Source organism: Misgurnus anguillicaudatus, chromosome 9 (assembly GCF_027580225.2).
Source record: "Misgurnus anguillicaudatus chromosome 9, ASM2758022v2, whole genome shotgun sequence".
NCBI lineage: Eukaryota > Metazoa > Chordata > Actinopteri > Cypriniformes > Cobitidae > Misgurnus > Misgurnus anguillicaudatus.
The window spans coordinates 19576849-19602449 of NC_073345.2; the positions used below are offsets into that span (position 1 = coordinate 19576849).

Here is a 25601-nt window from a genome sequence, read left to right on the forward strand (position 1 = left end):
ATACAGTACAGTAGCAAGGTTGTTACATCAAGCATATGAAGCAATTTGTTATGAACATAACTAGATTACACTCACATGGGTGCACACTGTATGATACAGTTTAAAGGCGGGGTGCACAATTTTTGAAAAACGCTTTGGAGTCGGGCAGAGTACCAAAACACACTTGTAGCCGATCAGCAGTAAGGGCCGTGTCTTCAAACCGTCATCGTTGCCTGGGTTGTGTATGTGTGGGGCGGGTCTATCAAAAGAAGGTTCAGATTCTATTGGTGTAGGGGCGTGTTTGTTTAGGTGATTTCAAATGTCAACATTGGCTTTCAAAGATTGGCCTCCCGCATTTAAAGGGATAGTTCCCCAAAAATTTCTTTATTCTAATGAACACGAAGGAACATATTTTGAGGAATGTTCGTAACCAAACCGTTCGTGAGTCCCATTTACTTCCATAGTGAGTATATTATGAGAATTTTTATTTTTGGATAAAGGGACATTTTATTCTTTTAAAAGGGACATTCCACTTTTTTTGAAAATATGCTCATTTTCCAGATCCCCTAGAGTTAAACATTTGATTCTTACCCTTTTGGAATCCATTCAGCTGATCTCCGGGTCTGGCACTAGCACAATCCATTGAATCTGATTAGACCATTAGCATCGCGCAAAAAAATAACCAAAGAGTTTCTATATATTTCCTATTTTAAACTTGACTCTTCTGTAGTTACATTGTGTACTAACACCAACGGAAAATTAAAAGTTGCGATTTTCTAGGCAGATATGGCTAGGAACTATACACTCAAATTGGCGTAATAATCAAGGATATTACGCAGTGCCTGAAAATAGTCCCCTGCTATTGAAAGTAACAAAGTTGACTATTTTCGGGCAGTGCGTAATATCACTACACCTGCTGCAGCCATATTACATCAGCAAGTCCTTGATTATTACGCCAGTTTGAGAGTATAGTTCCTAGCTATATCTGCCTAGAAAATCACAACTTTTAATTTTCCGTCGGTCTTAGTACACGATGTACAGAAGAGTCAAGTTTTAAATAGGAAAAATATTCAAACTCTTTGGTTATTTTTTAATGCGATGCTAATGGTCTAATCAGATTCAATGGTTTGTGCTAAGCTATGCTAAAAGTGCTAGCGCCAGACCCGGAGATCGGCTGAATGGATTCCAAAACGGTAAGATTCAAATGTTTAACTCTAGGGGAGCTGGAAAATGAGCACATTCAAAAAAAGTGTCCCTTTAAGTGAAATGTGTTACAAAAACTTAAACATGAGTCTAAAGTAGTCATTCTGGTTTTCAATTCAGTTCAATTCACATTTATTTGTATAGCTAGCATTTTTTATTTATTTCAGAGACTACATACCATGCCGCCAGCCATAAATACTTGCTTTAGTTGAAAGCATCCAAATGCATAAATATACTGTATTCTTCTCTTGCATGAACTGTTTGAAAATGCCACGCCCAAGTCATGATGTCATCTCCACCGTCCCTTTTAATGTGATGCACAAAAAAGACAATGTCATATTCATGGTCTTCCTTCCTCGCCTGACCCCAATACTCATTAGCACGGACCTGCCATGAATGCTGCATTATCTGTCAGCTGGCGAGATAGAGACCATCCCTCCGGCCACATGGTAATTAATTCACCATTCTACAGTATAGCCGCATTCTGCGGCATCTTCCTCGCATGCTTTCCTCTCGCATTGTCCGCATGGCACGGTGACGAAGCTTACGCCCCTCTCCGCTCTCAAAGGAGCAGGGTCACTGGAGCGGGTAGTGTTGCCATGGATACAGCATTCTAGTTTATTTCAAGCACCCAGGTGAAGATGTAACCTTGACCCGTGTTATTATCGATGAGAATTATTGTAAACCGCCACGCTCTGAAATTGTGCAGCAGCGCTTCAGTTCCAGAGAATGAAGACGGTGAGAGAGAGAGAGAGGCAGGGAGAACAGTAGGCCTTTCATTAAATAGTGAATGAGTCAGGGCTCTTCTGATGGAGCTGCAGGAGTCTGCGAATGGCGTGGCCAAAGCGCTGCCTTTGCCCTGTTTGCTTTGCAAGGCCAGTCACTGCAGTGAAACTTTGCCTCTTTCCCTGACCCTCTGTACAGCACTGCTGCTGCATTGTCATAGCCAAATTCTGGATCTCAATTCAAAGGCTAGATTTAAAGCTCTGTAAACACTGAATGTAGCTCAATGTAGATTTAGCCTTGAGGTATGCAAGGTAAACGTATTCCCTTGAGGCATTTTAATTCAGCTTAACGTCGGAAAGTTAGAAGGTCTTCTAAAGGACGATACTCGATAGACTTATCATTTAAAAATGAGCTTGCATGCAACGTATCTGTATGGAAATGGCAAGAATCATTGTCAATTTAAAAGAACCATTTCATATTCAGTCTTTAAGTCAGTATCAGCCCAACTCAATAACGCAAGGTGCCCTTGTAATGTCAGTTCACGTAAACCGACCTCTGCAGACTTTGCTTTAGCGTACGAGGGGAAGGAAAAGGTTTCAAAAGATGTAAGTGTCTTTTCAGGCATCTGATCGTTATTACAAAGCCCACCAGACAGTTGACACCGAAGCCTACATTCAAAATCCTTTGCACGATTCTTCCAGGCACCTCGATCTTTCATTGTGTCAAAACCGTGCTGAAGCCGAACCCTTCAGCTGTCTGAGGGCTTGCCGTGCCTGGAAGCAAACCAAGAAAATCCGTCACCTCAGACCAAATACATCCTCCTCAAGCAGCGGCACTCTGTTTTTCAAGCTTGACCACGGTAGGCTGCCAGTGGCATCAATACTCAGAGATGAGGAAGGAGGAGAGGCGGCTTCGGCTTGAATTAACCATACTCCACACCCGGCCCGGAGAGCTCTGAAGTCACGGATGTGCAGAGATAGGATTACGTCCGGACGTATCCCAGCCAGCCCTCCAACACCCACAATCATGGGGCGAGAAGCACGGCGGTACACGGTGCCTTCTCGGATGGACTTACAGAACGGCGGCACTCCATTTACTTTCTTGTGAGCTTATACTGAACACAAATCAACAGCGTTATGCAACACCAGCTGTTGCCACGCTTTGGTAACCGCTGCATCGGATGAAGATTGTGTCTAAAAGGGAGCTACAATTTCATGTTTAACCCTCTCTGCATACAACAGATGGACCTTTTAAGCCACCACTGTCCTGTGCACATTTATCAATGTGTTCCAAGAAAAAGACCCCAGAGACTTATTTTAGAATTCACAAATTAATGGCGAAACACGAAGGTCTTATATCCTGGCTTAAGGAGGAGTACTAAATCAGTTAATTGTTTTAAATATTATAGTGGAGGATCTTATGAATTAGGGAGGACATTCAGTCAACATTAGAAAAAGAACAGAGGGCATAGGAAAGAAAAGTCTTGAGAATGAGATCTCTAACAATTCAGATGGCTTATCTAGACCGCAGTAAGATTAAGGCTTAAATCTCATGCTTCTCAGATATTTAACAAACCCTGTTAATTTCACAGTGTAGCTTAGTGGACGAGCATTGTATTAGCAGCACAAAAGGTTGTGGGTTCAATCCCAGGGAACACATATAGAGGAGGGCGGGGCACAACCTAACGCTTTTTGGCTTTGGCTCTATCATTCAGAAAATATTTAAGTTAAATTAATCTTTGTTTTACACAATCAACACACACCTGTCTGCTACAAATTAATATTTAAAGTTTTTTTGTGGGACCTACCTTTATTTTACAATTACACTGAAAGCGACAGGAGTGCAAACATCACAACTTACCCCATAAGTGGGGTTAATTGTAACAAACTAAGGGTTTGTTGTAACACCTGCTAGAAAATTTGGTTTAAACACAAATAATTCAATAAAATTGTGTCTATAGGTGGATATTGTTTATATATCTGCCTACAATAGATAGATATCCACACATTCATTCATTCATGACCCTTCATCTAACCATTCTTGAATTAAGCATCAATGCATATAAATAGATTTTTTGCAAAGGGCTGCACAATTAAGACAAAAAATATAATTGTAAGTTATTTCCCCTAATATTTTATTAACAGTTATCATCTTGATTAATAGTATTTGCATTGTTTTCATTTCATTATCATTGTATACTGGAGGCTTAGGGGCTGTCCACATGGAGACGCATATCACTGTATACGTATAAATTTGTTATCGTATTGCCGTTTCGTCCACACGGATCCGGCGTTTTGAGAGAGTGAAACCGCTATTTTTGGAAACCTAAAGTGGATAAATCTGAAATCGACACCCTTGCGGTTTCGTGTGTACAGCCAATCCGTATATTTTGTGAAGCGAAAACGTCATCACATCACGTGTCGGAAGTGTCACACGTAACAGCAACAACAATAACGGCGGACTATGTGATTGTGTTCGTGCTACAGAAGCTACTAAAGCCTACTAGCTTTATTACAGCAAAATCTATTGCTTCTATGCAATTTTGGTGAGCAACAAGCGATAATGGACAACACCATACGTTGGTTATGCGCTTGCTCAAAGTCTTCTTCTTCGTGTATAGTGTATATCTGTGGCAGAATTACAGCGCCACATACTGGTCCGGCATATATTCTACACCGCTTTCAGTCGGTTTCAGTGGTTTCGTGTTTACCGATTATTTTTTTAGAACAAGGAAAAAAATGATCGGATAGGGAATGCACCGGCTTTGTGTGGACAAAGCCTTAGTTGGAACCCTGTGTTACAACTAACCCCACTGTGTAAAAATGTTTTCAATCCCTGCTATCAGTTACTAAGAGTTGCAGACATGTTTCAAAATGGTGTTATGTTTTAGGTAACAAGACAGTGATTCAAATAATATAAGGTTTGATTTGGTGACTTACACACCCAACTCAGAAATCGAAAAAAAAACATAAGATGAAGAAATTAACTTTCATGCCTCCAAAACACTCTTTGTTCAACATCTTAACCAAAACACATCAAAAATTTTCAAATTCACAGGAGATCATCTTCTGACAGTAAGAGAAGCTGCGTTACAATTAACCCCACGTTAGTTTGTGCCACGCTTAATCCCTACTGATAAAATGTTTACCTTATAATGCACTGTATAAGTTGCTTTGAATGAAAGCATCTGCAAATGCTTACAGTACATTTTTGCTGTTCTCTCTCTTGCTTGCCGCTTTCAGGACATTTCATTGTGCGATGGCATAAATGATATAACGAATAACAATACATTATAAATACAAAAATATATACAGTTAATAAATAGTATTTATATACAATATAAAAAGAGTATGGAACGTTAAAAGACTATTAGGATTTAGAAATGTTTGAATGAATGTTTGTTGATTTTTGGTGGTAAATTTAGGTGCAAAGTTGTACTTTTTGTAAGGGCATCACTCCAGTGACCGCTGATTAAACATACAAGAAATGTCTAAACATTTAAAAGGTTAATATGAGACAAAAGTACAAAATGACAGATATTTTCACCTGTTTTAATATACACAATTTTCCAACTCAACAGTACAACATATGTTGATTTTAATACCTCTATCTAATGTTATCATATCTATTTTATTAAGATACAAATAGAAAATACAGGAAATACCAAAAAAATCTGGAATAATTTTCTTCTTTAGGCACTAAATGCATCTTAAGCGTTTTTGAGCAGAATGAAGTAAAAAGACTACTTTCTTAAAAAATTAGAAATTAGGATTTCATTTTATTTAGGTTTAAGAGATCCTGCAGTTTCCTGCTATTGGAGTTTACCCTAAAAACTTGACACATCAGTTTACATTTTTATCCAGTTTTTAATACTATATAAACATTTTCTGTATTTTCTGGATGTATTATATTACAAAGACTGAGAATAAATTATATATGATCACTATAACATTGCAAACACGACAAATCTAATTCTGGCATGGTGGCCTAAGACTTTTGCAAAGTACTGTATGTGTTAAAACATAATCATGTGTTTAAATAATGTAACATGCTGTACGTTTGTCACATATTTATCTTACAAATGTCTTGTCTCCACAGCAAACGCAGTAGTTTTGTCTTTACAATCCCACTACTTATGGAGAGCACTATATTTTGACATTTCTTTCTGACAGTGTTGTACAATATATCAACAATTGTCTTCTAAAGACTTTAAAAGGACGAGCAGAGGTACCATTGATACTTTTATTAAACCTTGTGGCTACCTCCATTAAATCTCATGGCTATCATAAAGCAACCTCTGAGCTGTAATTTCGTGCTCTGGGCACTCAAAGTAGCCGAGCTATATCAAGTGGCCTTTTCTCTTTTGCCGTTTCTCCGCGAGGCAAAAAATGAGCGCTGCACTGGAGGGAGGCTAATTCTGTCTGGTTAATGCTCCCCTTCATCGTCCGAGCATGGCCTTTATGTGTCAGCAATACATGCCTGAATTATAGATTTCTTGCAAATTAAAACTGCAGGCAGAGTTCATTGACAAAACTGAAACGCTGGAAGCTGATGTTTGGTATTTTGCAGATTTGAAGATCAGTCATTCAACTGTGCCTCTCCTGGACCTGAGGGAAGCGAGCACAGAGGACGATAGGATTTTTTGATTCTGAAGCAATTTCAGTTCTGTCTGCCATCCCAAAGCAGCAGATCTTTGTGTTCCCAAGGAACCGACTGCAGACTAAAGCTCCAATTACATTTTTGGGCTTGCCTAGCAAAAGTCATAATTATACTACCTTTATTATGCGAATTAATAGGCTGATTTCAAAGAATTAATCACCCTTGTCCAAAGTCTGATTAGAAAATGAGTGTTTTCTGGGTTTACCGTTTTTGGGTGGTCGGAAATATACACATGCATGTCAGACTGAAGATCCTAACTGGAATCCTCAGCAAAAACAGCAGGCGTTATTGCTTTAATTTTGATAATCAATACCTTGCACTTCCTAAGTGCCACAAATTGGTGAGATCATTTGTACAGCCCATACTTGTCAGGATGAAAATGAATAAATAAACAAAATTAAATTAAAAACCACAAGCCTTTTCTTAGCACATGAGTGCCTTTAATTGGAGCCATTTGCATCATCTGATAGGAGTAACTTAATTTGAAAGTCTGCTGCTTTGAACCTCAATAAAATTGAAGCAAATCATTGGAGTGAAGTGACGCTGGTTTAAGACAAAGACTAAACTCAATGCTTTCTTCTTATTCAGAAGAAGCACAGACAAAGGCCCAGCAAATGAAATGCAAGAGCAGAACAGGCCACAATGAGCCATCTGAAATGAGTTAGCCGAACATAAAGAAGAGGATGAAAAGGGACGGCCCGCAGGACCCGGTGGATTAGTCGCCGATGGATGTGGAAGCTGATTCGGAAACCTGAATGAGAACTCTCAGGCAAATCAAACTCAATCAAACCGAACTCTTAACCTCTGCTGGCGGACGACCTCAAATGTTGAGTTGCCTCTTCTACTAGTGCTCATAATCACGACATGAGGACTTGAGAGATAATCATATGTGGCTTCTTTTTCATATTAATATATTCACTCTTTGTGAACTGAGAATAGCCAACATTCACCTTTAAAATGGGCCAAGATGTAATAAACTCCAAATCTAATAACATGCATGCCAAGTTATCTATACAAGAGACTGGTCGTGATAAATCTAACAAAGTAAATATCAGTTAGCAGAGTAAATATAATATGTATGTAACACGCAATATTATGCTAGAAGGAGTCCATGCCACGTGCATTCATGTCCGAGCAAGAGTCCAAGACATTTGGACGCATTACAAGCTCTCACATGCAAAGTAAAGCCCACAAACCCTCTCATGTGAGGAAAAGCATGCAAATGCGCATGTTAATGTAAAACTATGATGATAATAATAATAATTATCACCAACTATTGTCATGAAAGCCCGCTATTAGCGACATGTCTGACGATCGTCTATACATGATACTATCGTCTATCGGCCCAACCCAAGTGTGAACCCTAACCCAACTTATTTGACCCAACTATGAGTTAAAACAACCCCAAATTTTGTTTTGTTTGTGTATAATCGAGGGCTCTCACAATGATAAAAAATTGTCTCATCGCGATTGTTTGACCTCATCATAAGGTTTCAGAGCACCGCAATGATTGCATATCTCTCTATAAAACACAAGGGGGAGCTGCAGCGGCTGTATAAACGAGACAGTATCAGATGGTGCTCCTTAACTGACAGTGTAACGTGACACATTGCAAATCCATTCAATAAAGTGAAAAAAAACTGCCTTTAAAGAAATGCTGCAAAACTTTAATAAGCAATATGAATTGCCAGGTAAAACATACATTTCCAAATGGGCAATTCCAAATTTATGGAAGTGAAAGATGCTATTCTTAGGGATCTGTAAGAAATTTATTTTTTTGCAGCCACTACAGACATGTGGTTCAGTACTAATGTGACCTTAGTAGGATTGGCCTCTATTTAAGGCCTATTCTGGTATAGTCAGTTTGTTTTGATAGCATTTTTATTTTGTTATTTTTCAGACAATTTATTGTGTTTATTTCTTATGAAGAATTTTCACAACAATGTGCAAAAATTTATTCATAATTGAACAAACAAAAAAATTATTAGATTCAAACGTCAAAGCCCCAAAACAGGCAATTAATTGTCATAATCGTCAAAGCCCTAAAACAGGCAATTAATCGTTTTAACCGTCAAAGCCCTAAAACAGGCAATTAATCGTTATAACCGTCAAAGCCCTAAAACAGGCAATTAATCGTTTATAACCGTCAAAGCCCTAAAACAGGCCATTAGTCGTTATAATCGTCAAAGCCATAAAACAGGCAATTAATCGTTATAATCAACACAATTTATTTGATAATTAACCGTCAGCCAAATTTCATAATCGTGACAGCCCTAGACTAATCCTCTCTATTCACTGAAATGATAATGTCATTAATGGATGTTTAATATAAATGTTGTTTTTAGGGCTGGGCCGATACCACTTTTTCATGTCTGATACCGATGTCTATACCACAACCTTGAGTATCTGTCGATACCGATCCAATACCATCTCTATCGTCCTTTTAATCAATTAAGCTGCAAATAATACATTTGTTAGCCCTACAAAAAGCATCATGCTTAAACAGAGCTACAGAACTCAAACATTTACTGTGCAAAAAATTACTCAATAAAACATTGTGCAATACTGCTGCTTCATTTTTATTTCAATGTTTCAAACAGACTAGTAGCAACATTTTTAGTTAGTCAGCACAAAAATTCAAAATGAAACAAAATTAACCATTTAAAGTGCCACTTTTTGCAAATTTATGTTGCTCAGCAAGTCGCGCTATATGCCAAGTTGCCATGACAGTTCAGGTCCGTGTTGGTATTGGATCGGATTGTACTGCCCGACTTCTACAATATTCGATCCGGCCATTTCCGTCAACATCGGACTAATATCGATACTGAATATCAGATCGGCCCACCACTAATTGTTTTTAGAAATAACATATCACTGCAGTGGGAAGTTTAAAGTTGTGAAAATAGAAGATGAAGATAGCAACAGTTTAAGTTCCCTAAGTAAGGGAACTGATGATTAGAGGTCGACCGATTTATCGGCCAGCCCATTAATTGGCCGATTTTTGGCATATTTAAAAAAATCGGCTGCCCTGATTTCTAAATATCGCCCAGAGAAAAAGCCATATCGGTCGACCTCTACTGATGATAAACAATGGAAATTTAAATGTGCAAATCTGATTAGAGACATCTGAATGACAAGAATTAATAAAAATGCATAAACCTGCAAAGAAAATGCCTGTATTGCACAGATGTATCTCTAAAGATGTAGATTAGATATGTGACAGCTGTGCTAAAGATGATGACACATTTTTTCACTCATGCTGCTGTTTTCATTGTAAAATACATTATAAGTAAGCTGCATAGCAAAATACTGATTCCTTTTAAAAGCTACTGAGTAACAAATAACTGAACAAAACACAGAAAATTACAATCTTAGGTTTTAGAAATCAATATTGTAATCGTTTAAATATAGATCAGAAAATCAATAATTTTACAAACCCTAGTGCAAATGTGTTACTCGCCTGTCTGCCGTAACTACTTTAATCTGCTGCTCTATTGCTTTTTGGGTAATGGCCGATAATGGGGGCTATATACATCTACCATCTGCAGATGTATGACATTATGAGGCTCTGCCAAACACTAAAGCACATGATAAGCACATCAATGATGACATTCTAAAGATGTGACAAACACTTAAAGAAATGTCAAGCGCTTAGAGCACAGCCGAAAAAACCAGCAAAAATCTTCTGACCATGCTGAGAGAGCCAGCTTGAACAAAATCAGTCTTCCTCTCTGTCACACATTTAAATTCAATACTTGGATACATGAGATGACAGACTGCAAATTTTCCACTTTCACAGACACATCACGTCAGACAGCGACCAAAAGATTGTCAAAAGAAAAACAAGCGCAAAATAAGCAAATTACCGGTAGGCTTATAGCTTTACTAAGCTCATTTTCCACTGAAATGGTCTTCCAATATTACAGATAAGGCTAGGAAAACATTCCAAGCCTGACATCTTGTTCTCCAACAGGGTGGATCAGAGTAGAGCTCCCGTGTGCAGATAAGAGGGGGTTAAAGCAGAAATAAAGCCTGCGTCAATCCCTCAGACTCCCAGCGCGGATGCTGCGTCCGCCAGTCGAGAGAGACAGGCCCCCAGAAGGTTTCCTTGGCTGTGTTCAGGCACAGAATCTCTGTAAGTGCCTTGTTAAATGCTGGAAGCTGGAAAACATAATCATGGTAATGACTGAGAATGCCAAACGTCACAATCAGAACCGATGCACTCCGTCCAGTACGTCTCCGGCTCCTGGCCCCTCGGCCACTTCGCCTGGCTTTCATCTCCGCACGTCGGGAAACAATACAATATTACAATTAGCATGCTGATTAGCACCTGCCCAGACTCACTGGGAAAGACAGGTTGGTAATGACAAAGTGGGGCAGCGTTGTATGTCATGTTCATTGGTAAATATCAACCACTTGGTATTCAGCGTGCCCGCATATGTGGCCTCTTTAGCGAAAAGGAATTGTTTAGTTGAAAGCAAGATGAGGGAGGGAGACAGTGGTCACCGGTGTGTCTCATTATTTCTTTCCATGTCTGAAAATCAGAGCTGCAAACAACAGAGACTATCAAAGCCTTTAATTGTCCACAACCTTTATTTAATGAGCAGTTTTCCAGGACAAAACGGCCCGTCTGTAATGTTTTATCATTGATGATGCAATTTGCTTTTCATGCAGAGAGAAATGAGACTCGACTGAAAGGGCTGCAAGATTATCATCGAAATTACAAAAATAGTGCAATATGCATATATTATTTTCATGATTTTAACAACTTTGAAAGTTAATAATGTGTATATGTATAATGTATAATATATAAAGTATATATATATATATATATACTTTTTTTTTTTCCAGTGCAGATAGCCAAGATACTAGGAAGACAGAGAGATGCTTTCTAAAAAAAAAAGTAAAATATGTTAGTTTCAGTTTTTACCCCATTAGCATTTATGAAAAAATCTTTTAAAAAATGCCTAAAAAGGACACAAATTGTACCTTCTGTGGTGATTGTATCCTAAAATGGTTTACATCATTTGAATCACAAGAAATTCAACTTTCCAAAGACATGTGACATGTTTAGCTTTATGTTTTTGAGTTGTTTGATGAAGTTTTCTGTCAAAAAATGCAGTGTCCCCTCCACGATACACTAGAACTTATGCGTTTTAAAGGACAAGTTCGGCACTTTACACCCAAAGCCCTGTTTTCAGATTGTTTATGATGAAATAGAAAGTTTTTTTACTGAAATTTGGACATATGATGCTGGCCCGAGAATTTCCGGGTGTTTGTTCAACCCCCCCCCCCCCCCACCTCTACAATGTCTGCATAGGTGCACTGGAACAATCCTTGGTAAAATGCATTAAACTTTCGTTTACAAAGATGTGAAACTCACCGAGTGGTCAGGGGTGTTCACTGATATGCTCACACATCAAAAAATTGCTGCAAAAGATGCTTTCCAACAGGTTTTATCTTAGTTTTTGTCCAAGTCCATTGATTTGTGTTAGATGTGCTGTGAGGTACGGTATTACTCCGCCGCCGGGAACGGAAATGGTATTGTTTGTATTCTTGCAATTGGCAAAGGCGGATTATCGGCACCAACTGGGCTGGAGTGTCTATTATTCAAGCTCTCAACGGAAGAATATACGGATATGAGGCGTTTGGAAAAATACATCCACAAGTTTACAACAAATGCTAAAACACCTGTTAGAAAGCATCTTTTGCAGCGATTTTTGTGTGAGCATATCAGTGAACACCCCTGACCACTCCCTGAGTTTCACGTCTTTGTATACAAAAGTTTAATGCATTTTAGGAAGGATTGTTCCAGTGCACCTATGCAGCCATTGTAGAGGTGGGGGCTGATACAACAAACACCCGAAAATTCTTGGGCCAGCATCATATGTCAAAATTTCAGTCAAAACCGTTCTATTTCATCATAAACAATCTGAAAACAGGGCTTTAAGTGTAAAATACCGAACGATTAAAAGAAAAAACAACAACAAGAACCGTACAGAACCGAAAACCGTGACCCTAATCGTGATACAAACCGAGGGCTTTGTGAACCATGCCACCCCTATTATACATACAAGTACCTAAATGATACACATTAAGATCTTTTTAAAGGGTACTACCTCAGTGCGGCTTGTTGTAATTTTTGACCATTTTTTCGACAGTGTATGATAACAGTGAGGTAAAACGCATAAAAATGAGAATAGAATACAGATAAAAAGGAGTCAGGTATGGAATTTGTATTCTGTTAAAAGGGGATTCCAACCTTGTGAGGTTAGTTCATTTCCCATGTTGAGTCTATTCTTTATCAGAGCATTGTTTTCATCAGCTCACTTCCTGTTTCCAGCGAATCAATACTCAGTCAATCTCTAGGCAAGGGGAATGCATCGATTTGGTTCTTAAGGCTGTACAACCTCTAATCTCCTCAAACGTTGCTGAGTCCCCGAATGCTTTAAGGGCACTTTATGCTGGACTGTGCAAACGCTAAACTGGGCAGGAAATCTATCTACAATCAACAATCCAGCCTTTAACGGCAAACCTAAAGGCTAAAAGGTGGAGCGTGTTTTGGCTCCGTGGAGGCACCCTTATAAGCTGGGCTTTAACACTTTATTGATCCCTGGCAGAAAATTCAGGTAATTTTCTTGAATTTCCCTTATTTGTGTAGAGCTCTGGCTTTTTACTGGTTATCTTACAAAGTAAATCCGGTCGCTGAAGATGTGGCAATGTTACAGTTTAAAGTTCTATGACAACTGTGCATTTGAAACTACACGTGTCAATGGATAAGTATGAATAGAGGTGTGCATCACTCAAAAAATAAATAAAAAATGTGTTTGCCACAACTCTTGATTTGCTGTGAATACATTCTGAATGCATTATACCATGGTTCTTGATGATTGCGAGCAGGAAGATCATTATTTCTGTGAAAGAACGGGATGATGTTTGGTAATATTCTTCAGCAGGTTTCTGTAGCAGGCATTGGCCAAGGCCATGATAATGAATTCTCATTCGGCCTCTATTTATGGCAATACTTATACAGTTCCCCATTTTAGGAGTGAGGACACAGTATTTGGAGAATAATCCAAAAGTCTGCTATCAAATATTAATCATACAAGCATAAGTCTTATTTATACAACTGAATTATTTTGAGACAAAAAACCTGATTAGAATGAAGTGTCATGTGAGTATAACTAAAACAACTAAGCATTTGAAATGAATGACTACTTTTATGCAAATCAAAACAGTTATGCGGCATATGCCTTGGGCATGCGTAAATAAGCTACAGTGCGAATTTAAATGTGTTCATTATACAGACTTGTCTGTTTTTGGGCCATTTAAATTATTTAGATCTTTATCTTTTAAACAGGGGTTGCTAATCCAGAAAGATCAGACTTCAGATTATTTTGTCTGAGAACTTGACTTGTGAGGATAAGAAGGTCTTGCATGCTAAAAGCCTGATTTATACGTCTGCGTCAGACCTACGCTGTACCCTCTATGCCGCAGGCTACTCGTCGGTTTTCATTTATACTTCTGCTTCGTTATCGCATCAACATGCAGACCGCTAGTAGGCAGTGTCAGTGGGCACGTTACTGGTGTTACCCACAGTATCAAGGCCAAAGCCAGAGAGCCAGCAGCTTGTTGTTTATCTTTAGGATGTGGTGGAACGGGGCTCAAACACAGTTTTAGTATGGTGTTCCTAAAAATCCTTTAGGTGAGTGTGTATATGTGTATATATAAACATGTGTGTGAGTATAATATATATATATAGTCTTCAGCAGTACATTTCCAACTTTCAAGCACTTGTTCTTCCCTCTCGCCATCTGTTAAGAACATGTGAATAAGCGAGTGCATTATATAGCAATTAACAAAGACTAAGTGGGTAATTGTAATGATCTATAAACTCATATTTTTGTCGGAAATGATACTATTCCGGTAATGATATACTGGACCTAAATAGGTACTCCACAAGGTTTTACTGTTTGGCACAAAACTAAAGCACATTCATTCTGGACTGCTAAAACTAGCGATGATGCAGGCCATAAATTAAACCACGTAACGGAAATGTGTGTGTGTGTAACAAAAGTCAACGAAACAGAAGTCAAGATAAAGCATCCACCTACACGACATCCAGTACACTATCACTTCCCATTAGTGACTACACGAACGCCCAGCTCTTAGCACTTTATCATGGTCCTTAAATAGGGCTGTGGAATTATAAAGGAAGTCATTAGATTTAATTAGACCAATTACATCCAAATTGGAACAGAATGATGCGGGTGCATGCCACCAAACAACGTGGCACAGATACAGTGAATCCTTATTGAAGTACACAGTGGAAACAAGAAACGGGCACATTCGAGAATTCAATTTTGCTCATCAAAGATCCCACTTCCCGCACATAAACATGCATGCATGAAGCTTACAGAAAACCGGAGACCACACTGCCTTTTTGGTGATTGGCAGTGTTTAGCGGAAAATTACAGGCCTCCCTCCCCGCAGGTTCAACTGATTATTCTCATAAGACAAGCCGAGCTCCACCATAATCTGCGTGTTTCCATGGGGTCCTGATTGTAGCACAGCCCTGGAAGTTTGATAGAGCAAACTTCAAAGGAACGAGCGAGGTTAGGTGCCTGCTCTCTCGGGATTGCGGTTGTGCAGGGGAGGGTATCGAAGCATGAATTATCTATTAGTGTGACTGATATTACAGCAGGGGCCCTATTTTGAGACTGAAAATAGACATATATATCATGAACTTGTGGCTGCGTGGCATTTTTCGTGCTGCCGCTGAAGCATCTCAATATTCTAATGATGTGATTTCATCAGATTCAATGAGTCCTGAACACAAAAGGTACTGTGTCCAAAATACATCAAAATTGAAAATTACCTTTTTATTTGCAATATACGAGTCTGTTCTGTGTAAGAATTATTACGTTAAATCCCTTATATAATAAAGATTTAACGTTTGATCTGCATATCAGTGTTTATGCATTTTAATTAAGATAAAACTGCATCTGAATGAGCTTTTTTTCGGACAAATTCTAACAAAATATGGGTGGTAATTCAAGTATAATAATAGTGCAATAAAATAATATTTTAATAAAAATGTGTGTGCACATACTTGGAGTTGTAGTTAAAGAGATGCTACTACATGATTCAAGTAGAGCACTATTGTGTAAGGGCCTGGGGGCTATAGGCCAAGAGAAATATCAAAATATAATGCCGAAAAAATATACTGTACTCTAGGCCAAGCACTCTCACCATCTTTTAATTTGCTAAACATCATAAAGATCACATCATGTCACTTACACACATGGTTTTCAAGCTGTGTGATGAGCCCACCAGGAATTAAAGTACGGCATGTGTATGAAGATCATATTTTTGTTATCATTCACTGTTTGCTGTCTGGACAACAATCCTGCCGCTGAGGAATACTACTGGGAAATAAAAGCACACGTTTCCGTGTCTCTTCAAAGTTCCATTTCATTTTTTTCCCTCCATCTCTATCTGCTTTATTTTCATCCGACATGAATTTCACAAGCTTGCCCTGATCCATAATCCTCCAATACTACAACAATTTCCTCTTTTCTCGACCTAGAAACGGTAGCCGTCCTATCTTTTCCTTACGTCTTGTTACTGTGCAGGGGTAACTCTGTCTGACCTGAAAAAAAGCATATCCAGATGGCTTCTTTAACCCAGCTCATGTCTGAAACCCAAATAAGTCTGTCGTCAGCACAGTAGGGGAACAAAGAAAGAATCCCTCAAATAACAGGATTAACAAATCCAGATTGGAAAGATTTTGTCTACACAGCATAAACACACAAAGAATAGCTTGCCGAGGCTTGCTAGTCCGTTTCATGAGCCTTTAAGACTATAAGGCAAGCTAATATCATTTACTTCATCACACTTATCACTAAATCGCATTGAGTAGGAGTATTCCACATATTTAGTGATCACGATTTTATTCCCAGAAATCTAAAAAAAGCTGATTAAACAGATTTTTATTTATGTGTCAATTCACGTGATTAGCAACTTAAAAGGCTACTTTGCGAGGGGCATAGCCTGCTATTGTTATTCACAATAACAAAGCTGTCAAACCTAAAAGCAGAACTGCTTTTTCAATGTTCTCAGCTCCCAAACTACCGTAAAACCAATCATAAGGCAACTCCAGCAAATATACACAACTGGTCTCTGGCAAAGCGCAAAATGATCACGTACGTTCTGTGAAACATCTTTACGTTCCAATTTGCAGGTTGTCTTGTTCACGGTTTCAGTGCTGGAGCATCAGTGTGAAATGAAGAGGGCATTTGGGATAACTGCCTTTATAATAACTGCAGCATACAAACAAACAGAGCTGTAGCCAGAGACGTTCACGCAGTAAATGTGACACTTGATTATAAAGCGAAGAAGCAGTCACAGAATGCACATATAGAAAATTCATAATAAGAAGCTCGGCAGTAACTGGCATTGGATGGGCCCTTCTTTATCTAAAGGACATGCTGTGAATGTTATGGTGAAAAAGATTTGGATTCTCTTCTTTATATGTAAAGTGCACAACAACGTCTATGCTGACAGACAAATCTGACAGATACATCAGTGGACGACAAAAATGACTGAAAGCAGCTTATTATGAGTCCATCAATGTGCTCTGAGTGACCAGATTATCTGCTCAGGGAGCGCATAAAAGCAGACGATTACAAGCCTTTAGAGTTCAGTGTATTAAGGACAAGCAGATACTTTGTAGAGGTGAAAGAAAACTATGCCTAACTAATACCTTACAGTACATATATGTGCATTGACATAGAGTATATGTATATTATATGAAGTGCTTAACAAATCTATTAAACCACCACCCAATGGGTTTGTGCCACAGCAGTATTGGTGATTGCCAAATTTTTTTGTTTGTTGTTGTTTCTGTAATGTTAAATCCATCATTATGTGTAAGCTCTTTAGTCAAAATAGTATTTCTAATGCTAAATATATTTGAGGAGCTCAGATGCAAAAGCTGCTAAACGCCAACTCCATCAAAAAAGAGATCATGATATTAACCGAATGCTCTTGACACAAAAGTTCATCAAATACTTTTGCTTTAAATCTGCTTAATCCCGGCCTCAGGCCATTCAGAAATACCAGTTTATTAGTAAAAATCCATTAAAGGAATAGTCTACTCATTTTCAATGTTAAGGTATGTTATTGCCTTGGCTGAGAGTTGTTGGTGCATCCCTCTATCATCTGTGTGCGTGCACGTGGGCGCTGGAGCGCGCTGCGACGCTTCGATAGCGTTTAGCTTGGCCCCATTCATTCAATGGTGCCATTTGGAGATAAAGTTAGAAGTGACCAAACACATCAACGTTTTTCCTATTTGAGACGAGTGGTTGTACGAGCAAGTTTGGTGGTACAAAATAAAACGTGGCGCTTTTCTGGGCGGATTTGAAAGAGGAACTGTATTTTGTGGCGTAATAGCACTTTTGGGAGTACTTCAACTCGGCGCAGTAACACCCTCCCTCTCCCATTATGAGAGTGAGAAGGGGAGCGGACTTTTCAGGCGAGTCGAAGCACTCCCAAAAGTGCTAGGCCAAGGTGTAGGTGTAGGCCAAGGTGTTTACGCATGCGGCCGGTGTACGTTTTCAATTGTTTCCAATAGAAGCGCAGCGCTTTTTAAAAAATGGCAGCGGCATTGTCCAGAGTTGAAAAATTTTGTCTGAAACGCTCAGCCCGTCAATGTTACTTTTCACTCGACCGTCCAATCACTGTGGAGGAGGGGCAGAACAAATACCACAACAACCAACCGGCTTATCCTACAACCCAAGCGCCCAGCAGAAAAAACGCTGGTAAGCGCCTACAGTTGGCATCTGCCTGGCATTTTCAGAATAAGCCACATATAAACCCTTTGGTGTGCACGCCCCCTTACTGTATTTTGTTTCTCTCCCCAGTCACGCAGAACACCTGACTATAAACACTTGATTCAACTTGATTTGACTCAAGGTTTAAATTAGGAGCATACCATTGCACAAAACAAAATCAATTTCCCCCTGAGATTTGGCTCAAGTTTGGCTTGGTTGTTAGTACCGACGCTGAGAGATTCCAAAAAAAAATCCATTCTAACATGTCTAATATTATGATATTGAGGTATTATGAAGCCTGGGGTGGTTTATCAAATACACCATTTTTTTTTTTTAAATCTGATGTCGACCTAAGCCATGGCACTTTGAGAGCATCAAGGAATTCATGCAATGTTGAACATTGAAGATCACCTCAGCGAACCCAACCTAATACATTTTACCAGACACTAAAAGATTACAGGCTGACCTATTTTGCTTTAAAAAACCAGAATCCTTTTGACATAGTAGGTCAGAGGGGCCAGTACAAATTGCAAAATCTTTTAAATGTAAAACAAACATCGCCAGTGCGCAGCGTCTTTCACGTTTGCCCTTTATGTGTGCCCAGATGAAATTATTTTAATAAACCTCAGTGGGTGTCAACTATGTGCCTTGCTGATATAAAGCCCCAGCGATATTGAATGACAAGCTGAAACAGGAGGAGTGAAATACAAATTGTAATGTAACCAATGGTTGAACATCAGAACACAATAAAATGACAAGCACAAAAAATAGGTTCACCGAGCACTTGTGAATTGGTTGTAATGAATGGACTGAAACTCCGAAAGATTGCGTGCACATTTATCTTTTTGTCTGCATGCTGTGGCTCTAAGCCGCAAAAAGCTTCGAACAATACAAGCTGTGAACAAAGAGAACTATCAAAGAACGAATTGTTATCAAAAAAGAGCCAACAACTTCCAAGTCATTTAACATCTTCAATGGATCCAACAAGTTCAATTCATGCTGAACGGACCAGATACAGTATGTAATCCAGCATCTTGGGACTTCTAATTTATATACAGACAAACCTCCAAGCATTTGACTTAGTAGTGATTTCTCAACCACACAGTTATCTTCTTTTATCTTCCAAAGTGCTGCAAAGAAAAACCTCATTGCTGTTTATCAGGGAGCACTAAATCTTCATTTGTATAGACATAAGATAAACGGTTACGCTTGCCAAGGGACCTCGCTTTAAGATAACATACAAAGCCTCCATATTTTGATAGGGCCTAGATATATGGTAAGAAAAGAGAAGTGATTAACCTTATACAATAGACATCTGAGTGGGTGAGTTGTTCTTAAAGGTAATGCTAATGGCTGCTTGCATTCTCCGTTTAATGGGAACTGGCTCAGCATGAGCTGGAGTATGATGTATGGCAAACTGCTCCATCATTAGCTCTTTTCCAGCTCGGGATGATAGTGGGAGGTTGTGGTGGTGCTACATTTCACAATTTGATCCTTCACTTCGTCAAACTGTCTGCAGAACAGGTTCACAGGCACATAAAAAAGCTCTCACTTTCTATCAAACATCAAGGTGCATCTGCTTAATGACTGATTGTATCGGCCTATAAAAGATGCTTTTTGAAACAACTCACTCGTTGAGTCTAGCTATTTTTGTGCTTGTTTTATCCTAAAACTGCACAAACTAGTAAATAAATCTGAGTTTGAAAATAAATAAAACAGCACACATACATCTGGCTGACATAGACCCGATATAAAGATTCAACGGCAACATGATTTGCTAATTGGGAATATGTCGCATTAAATCGCAAATGATCTCTGGCTGATGAAAGTGAAAGAGATGTGATTGTCTCTGCATTTAACCATTCACTCAGTAGTGAACACCCACACTGCAAGTCATGACCGGAGCAGTGGGCAGCAATTAGTGCAGCACCTGGGCACCCCAGTCGCTTCCTGTCATCCGTGGGAATCGAACCGACGACCTCCGGGTTACAAGACCCTTTAACCTCTAAGCCACAATGTTTGGATATTGCAAAGTTATAAAACTCAGCTGCCCTGCAAGAGTTTTCTAGGATCTATATTTATTTAAAGCTGTAACCATGTCTTGACATTATACACTCACCTAAAGGATTATTAGGAACACCTGTTTAATTTCTCATTAATGCAATGGCATACTTTAGGCCACTTAGTGCCAATTGTGCATCGTTTAAATGCCACGGCCTACCTGAGCATTGTTTCTGACCATGTCCATCCCTTTATGACCACAATGTACCCATCCTCTGATACCTACTTCCAGCAGGATAATGCACCATGTCACAAAGCACGAATCATTTCAAATTGGTTTCTTGAACATGACAATGAGTTCACTGTACTAAAATGGCCCCCACAGTCACCAGATCTCAAACCAATAGAGCATCTTTGGGATGTGGTGGGAGCTTTGTGCCCTGGATGTGCATCCCACAAATCTCCATCAACTGCAAGATGCTATCCTATCAATTTGGGCCAACATTTCTAAAGAATGATTTTAGCACCTTGTTGAATCAATGCCATGTAGAATTAAAGCAGTTCTGAAGGCGAAAGGGGGTCAAACACAGTATTAGTATGGTGTTTCTAATAATCCTTTAGGTGAGTGTATATGGTATATACTGTACACACGGATAGGGCATCATGTAAAAAATACTGTTTAGAAAGCATCCGTAATTTGATTATTATCTTGAAATCATTGCACACGCAAACAGTTAAGCACTGCATCAGCCTCCTGTAATGGGCCGATGTAACATTGACGTTTGATGAGCTGGGAAATAGAGTTGAGTGATGGAGATATCTGCCTATGCCTGGCCGATATTTTTTTTAGATGTTATAGGTAAGGAGGGTGAGGTTCCACTCTTGGGTCGATGAATAAAAAACTACTTAAAAGAAAACTATTCAGTTTGCACTTTTAAAAGCATGTTTTGCTTAATCACTTGGGTGATTCGTGGAGCGGTACATTGCATGACAGTGACTCTTAAAGATTCTCTTACTCAGCAAACAGGCATCCCAGTTTGGTTTCTGTGGAATAAAGTGTCCTTGTTGGGCATTGTTCCTCTAAACAGAGAGCAATTTAGAAGAAAATTAGGATCAAACAACTCATACGCTGGTCAGCATGTACTTTGCCATTTGGGCATCCATTGTGCTATAGCAAGAGAATGTCATTTCCGAATTTTAATCACGAACCGTCTTTATATACTGAAATAAATCATTTAGTCCATAAGCTTTGTTCACAATGGGCATGAATAGGAGTTTTTGTCAAAGTCAAAGAGTTCATTGATCATTTAATGTCTGAAACTTGTGTTGCATCTCAGCATCATGACTCAATCACTATCATCGTGTCGAAATCAAAAAGCGTCCTTTAAAGTGAGTGCACAAAAAGTGACCTTTGCTAAATGACCACAAACTGAAGGAATTTTCTTGAATCCCAAACATCCCACTTCAAACCCAGTCAATATATTGCTTTTCTTTTTTCTAATCAAGTCTAGTGCATTCCACATGCAGTCAACAACTGAGTGAGCATTGTAATAAATTGACCCAAATGGTATCAAAATGAAACTCACACATTTGCACACGAACACGGGTCTAATATAAGTCAAGCTGCAGTCTGAACTGGGAGAATTAAGAGAGCTCTTGTCTTTCCTTGTGCTGTCATTTTTACAGGGCAAAGCAACCAATCAAAAGCAAGGCGGGCATGGCAGACTCCAGCCGTAATCCTCGAAATATTCTTATGTGGATTAGCTTCTCCCCCAGCCATTTTCATTTTCACTCTGTAAGGTATTAGTCTGACAGCCAAGTGGAGCAAAACAAATAATACACACTTCAAAGAGGAAGAAATGTCTAATAACAGCAACCTGGTTAAGCTACTGCTTTTTTCTATTTCCATATAAAAACTTATTTGCTGCAGGCCCTAAACAAATTATTTGTTGTATATATTGTATACTAAATGTTTATCTGATTTGAAAGCATTCTCCCTGGCTAAGAGGAATTCCCTCAAATATAAAGCTATTGTCAAAGCTAAACTAATAGGCATAAGAATCTCTCCTTTGCATTTAAAAAAAATGTGAGGAAGCGCCAGAGTACAATTAAACAATACTTAAAGCCTTAAACAATGGGCACAACAGTGACTCTAACCACTAAGAGAGCCAGAGGGGGTAGTAAAGGCAAACTTAGATTTAACCACAAGACTGGAAGCAATGCAACGATAGTATGTACTGCAGGTTATAGCTTTTATCAGTGTAATTTCTGTTTTAGTTTTAAGCATCCAGTTTATTTATGCAATGACCGACTATAGCAAGCCATTTTTGCAGTAATGTCGGTATTAAAGCATATAGGGCGTATATAAGGGCCACCAGAACATGTTAAAGTCCCATTGAAGTGCCTTGAAATGCAAAGCTTCATTCGATATGTTTATGTAATTTGATGGAGCATTTGATTGGTCAGAACAATCTTATAAGAAGCTGAAGTGCAGAATGATGTCATAAAATTATTGATCTGTTTTGGTAGAAGTTGAAGGCTCTTCTAAATGTGATTTCTGTCAAAAAATCTTGGTAAGAGGAGCCAAAAAGGACACTTTAAAATTCGTTGCATAAAATTATAGATATTGATGTAATCGTTATTATAATAAGCTACAGTGTGGACACAAAAAATACCTAAAAATCATTAGAACATAAAAGTCAAGATCTTTGTTTTTAAGAAAGATAATTTCTGAACAAATGTTTATGCCTGACACTCGGACTTCCACAGAAATCTCCCTGTTTTGACTTCATTTTCATATCACTGCGTAACCCTGCGTTTATAAGTAAAATACGCGTTGTTTTGCTGAAACTGCACGTGTCTTCAAATTTTGTTACTGCAAAGCAGAGAAAGACAGCACGCTGCACGACGCGATCAAACTAAAGCTCCCGTTATAACCAGCAGATGGATGCCCTGCATTCTAGACGGGTGTAAATAACAGCGAGGATGCACATTTACATAAGACTTCCACATAGAGACGAACACAAAGCACGCTGTGCTAAATATACAACTGCAGAATAAATAAACCTATTATTTTACCAAGCCGAAGAATCTCGTGCACTTGTTGACTCTGTGTCAACATTAAAAACGACTACTGTCAAGAAAGATAAATGTGAAACGCATAGAAAGCGCAAACAAAAACAAGAAATGCTAAAAAAATTGTAAAATAAAATGACAGAGGAAATGTTGCAATGTCACTCGATTTCCTTTGAGCCCCGAGCACCTCACCTACCAAAGCCTTATAGTGAATTATTGTAGTAATTATAGAAAGGGATCAATGTAGGTTTATTTTAATCCGGACTGAAACAGATTCTTTATCGGTTTCCTAGTTTAGTGAATGATGCGTGCTTTTTTATATCGTGAAGGAGCTTCGGAGCAGCGCGCGGATGCTGCCAAACACAGTTTCACAGCGACAGCTCACACAAATGCGCTACTCTGACCCAAAACCAAACCAAACGGTAAAGAAGACCTGGATATCAAGCATCAGTGTTAAACACTGTTATTAAAACTTTGTTTAGTGAACTCATACACATAATTTAGCAAGCCCAAGTCTTAGATGCCCGCTTCCCGTGATTTATTGCGTTTACAGAGCATTTAAATGACTTGCAAACTCCTCGCGACCGCAATGAATGGCTTAAAAACACTGCATTTTTTCACCAACTAAACAGCATCATACACGTTTTCACTAAATGTGCAGTGAAACGAGTCTAAACACAGGATAAAAGAAACATTAATTCAAACACAAATTCATCATGAGGCGTTATTATTTCAGTATGATGATGTTCAGCGCTGCGTTAAATACAAAGCTCAGCGCCTGCCGCGCGCTCCTCTCACCAGAACATCGCACTGAACTAAAGCCTACTATACAACGCATCTTTGTTACATATTAAGTGCAACTGGTTTGGTTAAAAAACAACTCTAGTCTGTGTAAGATGTCAGTAACGCGTGGCAGAGTTAACAGTCCACTTTCCTGCGTGAGTCTGCTTCACTTCTCCCGCGTGCACGCGCAACGAGAGCCGCAGCAAAACAAGCGAGAAACATCTGCAGACTTTGTCGCGTCAAAGTTAACAGAGATGCGACGACATAGATATCCGCACACGGTTCGTACCCTTGACTTGCAACCGCACACATCTAACTTTACAAGCCAGCAGTACTTTGAACTATAATCCAAACGGCATAATGAGGAAAAAAAATCTCCATTCGCAGAACACGTCCGTCGCGCTGGCTCAATCTCCTCCAGTGACATATAAAGGGTTTATTTAGTCCAAATACATCATTCCTACCTGAATAAATAGCTGCTGAAATGATGAATAAAACGAGGAGAGTAGCGAGAGATCCGTTGCTCGTGATCGCCATGTTGGACACCTGCTTCATACTGAAGCTTGTGAGTAAGTTGCGCTTCACCTAGAGAAACCGGGGGACTCGGCTTAATGATATGCGGGGAAAGGGCGGGAACAAACATCCATTCAAAACAATTTCCATAGGCTACACTTAATCCATCATCCATCGTAACGATGGTGAATAGGGTCGTTGTTTGTGAATTAACGTTAGGAAGACGATTGCTGTGATTTGCTTGTTTCTGGATAACACCCTGTTGATCATTTCAAACTGAAGAGACCCTTACAAAACGCACGGTCCTTATAGTTTCTGGTAAAATGGCATAACGTTGTCACTACAGTTATATGAACAACATGCTGAAACATAACAGATTTATTTGAATGTCAAAAAAATATCTCTGTTTATTTATTTATTTGTTTATTTAGTCGTTTGTTTGTTTGCTTGATATGATAGTGGTATCATTTTAATAAAACTGATTGTTTGATTACAATTATATAGCAAAGATATGGTTACCATAGGTTAACATTTTGTGACACAATATAACATCTTTAGAGAAAAAGAAAGAGTGCCCCTGGTGGCGTTCTCTCTCTCTCTCTCTCTCTCTCTCTCTCTCTCTCTCTCTCTCTCTCTCTCTCTCATACAGTACATACACCTTCTTCATGCCCTTTGAAATGTGTATATCCAATTGTACTTTTTCGATATAGTGAGTTTTTTAATTTCTGAAAATGTTATAATAAAATAGTAATAGATGTTATAATATTTATATTAATAAATATCCTCTGAACTTGTGAAATGAAGACAAAATAATTAAATTTGCACACT

General features: G+C 38.8%; 1 protein-coding gene across 4 annotated transcripts in view; it reads right to left on the reverse strand.

The window, feature by feature from the left end:
• The window catches only part of cadm1a (cell adhesion molecule 1a), a 342552-nt gene extending 317690 nt beyond the window's left edge, over positions 1-24862 (reverse strand). For all 4 annotated transcript variants that reach the window (XM_055180572.2, XM_055180574.2, XM_055180573.2 and 1 more), the window contains exon 1: positions 24725-24862. In XM_055180572.2, coding sequence (XP_055036547.2) covers positions 24725-24815 — 91 coding nt within the window. In that variant the 5' untranslated portion in view covers positions 24816-24862. The remainder of the gene's footprint in view (positions 1-24724) is intronic.
• Positions 24863-25601: the final 739 nt, after the last annotated feature.